Here is a 7,026-nt window from a genome sequence, read left to right on the forward strand (position 1 = left end):
CAGTTTATACAATATAGCTCAGAAATCAGAATTCAGTGTGATCATGCGCAGAATTGTATCAGTGTGTTATTTTTGTTGCGACAACAGACGAAAGTACGACGTTTGCACAAAGTAAGTACAATTTTTTATCTTTTATATATCGATTCCCCATCAATTTCTCTCGTATTTAATGTATCGTTAGAGCTAGTATTAAAATAGGGGGTTCGAAGAATAGATATTTTAAAATGAGTATGAATTCATCGGTTTTATTTGGCTTTATATATGACTTTGTCGGTTCTTGTCGGTATTTAGTATGACCCTATAAAAATCTATATCTTCAGAATAAAGAATATCTTCAATCTTCTATCTAAAATTTAATATCTTCTTCAGTTTGCTGTGTGACACGAGGATGTTGGAGGTTACATGTAACGACAGGTTGGGTAAGAAAGTCAGAGTAAAATGCAAGTATCCTTTTGAAGTCACTGAATTCAACTTCACTTCCGCCGTTTTTCCTTTGTCATCATCACTCGTTAACATTCTTGTCATTGGATAAAAAGAAATTTTGCCCCATTTCTACCCCCCTATATTAAAAGGATTTTATTATTTAGCCTTGACAAAGGCAAGCATTTGTTTTAATGATTCATAACAACCAGGGCCATTCTCAGGGTATTTTGCATAGTAATTATGCAGAGAGTAGAAACAGGATGGCATAGATATATGTTATTTACCAGATTGGAGGTCCGTATAGGAAAATATTTCCCAAGGTCTCAAAAACAGCCCGAGGCCGAGGGACGTTTTTGAGACCGAATGAAATACTTCCCCATTACAGACCAACTAAACTGGTAAATAATAGTTTGTTTTTTCTTGCCGTCCGAATTCATATTTTAGCTTTGGCTCTGTGCTTTTAAATCTTACACGGTCTGTACGGCCTCATACAGGCCGCTCTTGTAGCCAATCAGATTGCAGGAAACGCTAAAATATGAATTCGACCGCAAGAAAAAATAATGATATTACTGACTGTGAGTAATCGACAATATTCTTTATAGTCGTCAAAAATATTTTTGTCGACTCCGTAGCTCTGGGTCTGATAACAACTGTCCTGTATATGTTATCCATCTGGGAAAATCAATGCCAATCTGATATTTTATTGTAATTTACCAGGATATTCTTAATGTAAACATTACTGCACCAAGATTTTCTTTAATTAACAACTCAGCTCGGATGACACTGTCGGTGATTTAAAAAAACTCATTGCAGCTCAGACTGGAACAAAATGGGACAGAATTGTTCTGAAGAAATGGTAGGTTGAAAAATGTAGTAAACCCTGTTATCTTATAGTACCAGAACCAGTGTTCTTGTGCTGGTCAGTTTTTGTACCAGAATGCCCACAAATATGGAATTTTCTTGAAATTTCCTTTCTGGAGTTTTGCCTGCAGAAGCCTTTGTGCTTTAACATATTTAGGTACATATTTGGGTAGAAACATATTTAGGTACTCTTAAACATACATTCCTTGCAGGCTCTTATTTCTCCCATGATTTTTCCTAAGTTATTAAATCTTTAAAAATTTTAAAACTTTTTTATTAATTATGTCTGCATTATTTTTAATAAGGTACACAATTTTCAAAGATCATATAACGCTAGGTGATTGTATCCTTTGAATTTAAAAGAGTTTCTAAAAAACACTGCAGTACCCTGTCAATTCTTGAAACCTTGATCATTTACTGTTTCCCTGGTAAACTGAACCTAAATTAGAGGTTCAACTATCAAATTACTGACCATGAGAAATGGAGTCAAAACTAATGACAGATACTGTAAATGAGTTGATTTGGTGATCACCTGAAACAAGCCAATAACACCACTACTTTTTGTCTTACCACCAATGACATAATTGTTATTACTGCACTATCACCTTTCCTTCAAATATCAGAAATTAGTTTCATTGATTTGATTTCCATTGAAGTTTTTCCTTAATTCAACTGACAGATGAAATTCATGATGGTATGAATCTTGAATTATACTATCACTGAATCCATATTATCAATAGAGTCACAGCACACTATGTCAACTGTGGAACAATGCTAAGATATTCTTTACAAATACATCCTCTATCAAACGAAGTATTTTGAGTGAGGACAAATAACTGTACAAAATACTATGACATAATAATGGATTTAAAAACTGAGCAAATTCGAAATCATTCTCTTTTTCAGAAAGTATAAAATAGCTTGTACATAAATGGCTAGAACAATTTCCGATTTGTTCAGGACTTTAGGTTTTTGTATTAACACCCTGTATAGCGTAAATAAAAATATAACGTTGTAATTAACTTAACAATAATTTTGTAGCAAAATGTTATTAGACCAATTGCGAAACTTAGTAACCGCGCCTTCGCTCAACATGGAAACGAGGCTTATTGTGCAAAAAACAATATTTGTATTTTTTGCAGTACAAAGCTATTCGCCGAGTTATATGCCGTTTTTCGCCTTTGTTTTACATATTTTTCGATACCTTTCAGCTTGGTTTCATCGTTGTTATCATAGTTTTCAGGTTAGGAAGTTTTGCCTTTCAATTGAGGCGTTTTTGTGGTGTTTTCATTAATCTTTTCGGCTGCTTTCGTCGGGGAAGTATGGAAAAGGCCGACACAAACTCAGGTAAAAATTTAGTTTTTCCAAACTATTTCGTCTCAAGTTTTGAAAATGTATTTCATTTTTCTCCCTCTTATTTGTGCAAAATTTGGCGATATATATTTGGTGCAAAATCTATGTTTTTTATGTCAAAAATTATTGAAAAGTCACGATCGAACAAACCACCATGTTCACATTTCTCATCTAAAATTTTTTTATACCAATTTTATCAATCGATAAGATGTAATTTGACAGCAATTTTACAGCTCAGCAAAAAATAGTAGAAATCTGTTGACAAAAACTATAAAAGATAAAAGAAGCAACGGAGTTTTATGTTTATTTTCTTTGTGTATATAAACTACAGTACATGTGATGTGATGCCGACTGAAAAGCAAAACAACTCTTCAACTTGGCACACATGCATGACATGGATAGTAAAATACTTATAACCAAGACATTATATCATTGTCTATTTTGAATTGCAATTTGAATATTCCTTTTCCGGCAATAACATACAATAAAGGTAGCCACAATGCGAGCTGCAGCGTTTTTAAGATACACCTTTACATGATGGCAAAGCCGAAAGCGAAAAATATTTAAACCGGAGTTCGCAAGTGTTTTTCCGTTTATGATGGTGAACGGAATCGTTTCCTTTTCAAGTATTCCTGGTTCAACCCTTATTAAACATCTATTGCATGGTAGTAGATAGAAAGAATAGTGTTTTGTACTAACACAAATGCAGAATTCAGATGCAAACTCAGATGCATTCGAATTCGACTTTTATAAAATTCGACCTTCAGGCCGGCATGCAAGCTATGCATCGTCTGTACTTTATTAAAACGAAAATAAACAAAAACATTTCAGTCAGTTACTTTTGACCATTTTAACAGTATTACTGTGGTATAAAGAAAAAAAAATACAGTGATATTTGTGAATAAATTTGAATAAATGAAGCCATTTCAGTCATCAGGTTTGAAAATTATATAATCTGACTGTCACTTTTCAATAATTTTTGACATAAAAAACATAGATTTTGCACCAAATATATATCGCCAAATTTTGCACAAATAAGAGGGAGAAAAATGAAATACATTTTCAAAACTTGAGACGAAATAGTTTGGAAAAACTAAATTTTTACCTGAGTTTGTGTCGGCCTTTTCCATACTTCCCCGACGAAAGCAGCCGAAAAGATTAATGAAAACACCACAAAAACGCCTCAATTGAAAGGCAAGACTTCCTAACCTGAAAACTATGATAACAACGATGAAACCAAGCTGAAAGGTATCGAAAAATATGTAAAACAAAGGCGAAAAACGGCATATAACTCGGCGAATAGCTTTGTACTGCAAAAAATACAAATATTGTTTTTTGCACAATAAGCCTCGTTTCCATGTTGAGCGAAGGCGCGGTTACTAAGTTTCGCAATTGGTCTATATGTCATATAAAAAAGGGTGATCGCTTTCTAAATAACTAAATTGTATCAGTGAAGTGGTCGTTAATTAAATGAATGGGCGACTTCTCACAATTGAAAAAGCGAATTGGAAATTCCGCCTCGTGCCGATTGGCCGAATTCATGACTCATGAAAAACCACCTTCATTACCCGTTTGCTAAAGTAATTTGGACTGAATTTTTTGTTATATTTTTTCTGCTCGTCTACGTTTTCAAGGCCATGTTATACGGTGCAATTTTTCTTGCAACTTGCAATGCAATTCTATTTTTGAGAGATTTGGCCACTATCAAAGTTTATATCTGTTACACTCCATGTACGTTTCTTATACACTTACATTTTGAATACTCTGCACTAATTTACTGTATGTCTCTTAAAATAATTAGGATTACATTCGTAATAGGGCGGCACCATGTGAAATGGCCTTTAGGATTTTTTGCTTCTCGGAACTTTGGATTTTTTTAGGTTCACTTCAATTTTGCTTTATTGCATTTTCTTCAACTTGGAGATATTTTTGTTATTTTGGGGGGGGGGGGAATCTTTGTTCTTTTTTAAATATTCAAAAACATTCCACCATAATATTGCCATCAAACCTGGAAAAAATCGAAAAGATCGCTGGTTGTGCTAGCCTGTGCCAAAGAGTAGATATATATCTTCTACTCTTTGCCTGTGCTCCAGTCCGCTTAGAGGACTGAGCAGCATAGACCATCCAGAAGACCAACCTCGCAAGCCAGGCTCTTTTACCTACGCTCCACGGCCCAGAAGACATGTCTTCTGGATTGTCTATGGTTGTGCATGGAAACCCGTATTTATTCCCTTAACGCACATATTTGTCCTGTCGTTACGGCGTTTTTCATCGATACTATACCGCAAACATAAATTCACAGTTTCATCAGTGATATCGCAATAAACGCTCACTCCCCAGGTCTTATATAAACACTTTATTCATCAGTCGCGACTCGCAACGACTCTATGACTACGGGAATATTTAATGACGCCACCCAAGCGTTTGTTATTTAAAAAAATACGTTGTTCAGATCGTAGTTGGGATGGAAGAGAGAGCAATTTTCACACTAGGTGATAGAGATATATTTTATTGAGATATATTTTAGGTCATATACTATGTATTGTAGCCATGCATTTATAGGTGTATTAAAGTAGAGGTACACGTAATCGTAGTGGTCTTGTGGTATAAGTATAGACCTGCAATCTATTTTAAAGATATGTTTGAGAGACAGGTGGTTTCAGATCTGATATTTGAGTTGTTTTGAATCATTAAATAATAATTATGTTCCTCCTGTTGGCCCAGTTTTCCAAAGTAGCGCTACATATTTGTGTCTATGACTAATTGTATCAGACCACTGCATCAGACATATAGCCATGATATAACCTTACAGGCATGCGCAGATGGTCTAACACGTCATATAAGGATTATAATAACAAGCTCTGGCATATGGAACTAAGGGAAGTATAAAAATCTAAAACGGTATTACCGTCTTGTTTCTTTTACGAAACCATTTTAGATGACGTAGTCGATTGGCGGTAAGAACCACAAGCCAATTTATTTAACAAATAAAATCCCCAAAATAGAACACTCTCATGATTATTTTAAATTTAGCAATTTAAATATAAAAGGTTTTCAATTGCTTTCGTACTTATAGTTTACATACCATCATTGACATGAAAAAAATAACTACTGATCCATAGTGAAACATTGTACTGTCTATACATCAGAGGCCCAGCGAAGAAGGGCAACTTAAATCCCAAAACAATTTTTGTTTTCACCGGGTCTGATGTTAAACGTATTGATATTAAAAGCTGTGGAGGGCATCATTTAAACTCAGTTAAAATATTGAAGAAGAAATTTTTGCTTTTTAGCCAGCTAGGTCAATACAGCTGAATGTTTTAGGTATGATCGAGGCATGATTTACATCCTAAGATAATTATATAATGAAGGAACTCCGTAGTGTCAGTCCGTACATGTTTTCCCTTTTAACTATTCCAAGAAAGACTCAGTATACATTATTGTATATCATACACAGCAGGAGTAACCATTGAACATGCACATTTTCGCATCTCCCAGTTTTCCACTATACCTTTTTCCAGGCATAACCGCATAATCTGGAGTAAATAGTATAAATACGACATGCATGCAACTTCTTTGAGCAAGTTATATCCTAAATGACGTAAAAAAAGTCACCATATTTCTCATATTTTTCATTCCTTTTCGTAGCTAATGATTACCAAACATTCACCTCAATTGGATACAAATAAGCCGCGATAATCTTTTTACCGGTATTCTTCCATCATTCCATGATATCAATTCTTATCTTTTATATTGAATGTTTGGCTTTTTGCACCACGTGAATAATGATAGCATAAAACCGCTTTTACCAATATAGCTATATAGATGTATCAACTTCTCAACAAAGCAGTTTGTATTAATCCAATTTAGCCGCTAGTCCCATCAAAATGCGTCTCCTTTTCCTTTTAAAGCCCTAGCTATGCCCATGTCACTCCACACGGTAATTACTACTCTTTAGTCACGACTTAATTACGACATTTTTCATCCATTGTTATGTGCGACATTGGGGTCAAGTCGTTTGTACTTGTCGCGACAAGAATTGTGACATTGCTACTTAACACTATTGCCTGATTAATTACGGTGCAGAAAACCTGAATAAGAATTAAAATACAATGTATTAGACCTTTACATTTCACCTGTGCGGTCCATCAATGGCAATCTGAGATGCCGAGATGTGATGGCCATGCAATCATGGTAACACAGTACCTTATTTGCCACTGGCACCGACCAGTATATATGTTCGAAATGAAGAATGAGGTTGACGGCTGGATAGTGGATATTTTGTAAATACATGCATGCAATGAATTCGAATTTTCATATACCTAAGCGGTCTCACCAAACTTACATCGCATTCTTTATGTTGTAAATGCGCTAGCTGATACATTAGTA

At 34.7% G+C, this 7,026-nt stretch overlaps 1 protein-coding gene across 1 annotated transcript; it reads left to right on the forward strand.

The window, feature by feature from the left end:
- Positions 1 to 9: 9 nt before the first annotated feature.
- LOC114518909 (ubiquitin-like protein 5) lies at positions 10 to 2,358 on the forward strand. The gene is made up of 5 exons (XM_028538943.1): positions 10 to 111; positions 370 to 444; positions 1,196 to 1,279; positions 1,590 to 1,627; positions 1,964 to 2,358. Exons 1-5 carry the CDS (start codon positions 44 to 46, stop codon positions 2,005 to 2,007), a joined length of 309 nt encoding a protein of 102 aa, XP_028394744.1. The 5' UTR covers positions 10 to 43; the 3' UTR covers positions 2,008 to 2,358.
- The last annotated feature ends 4,668 nt before the right edge of the window (positions 2,359 to 7,026 follow it).

The sequence above is a fragment of the Dendronephthya gigantea genome, unplaced genomic scaffold (assembly GCF_004324835.1).
Source record: "Dendronephthya gigantea isolate DGI-Jeju-01 unplaced genomic scaffold, DenGig_1.0 000012F, whole genome shotgun sequence".
Lineage (NCBI taxonomy): Eukaryota > Metazoa > Cnidaria > Anthozoa > Malacalcyonacea > Nephtheidae > Dendronephthya > Dendronephthya gigantea.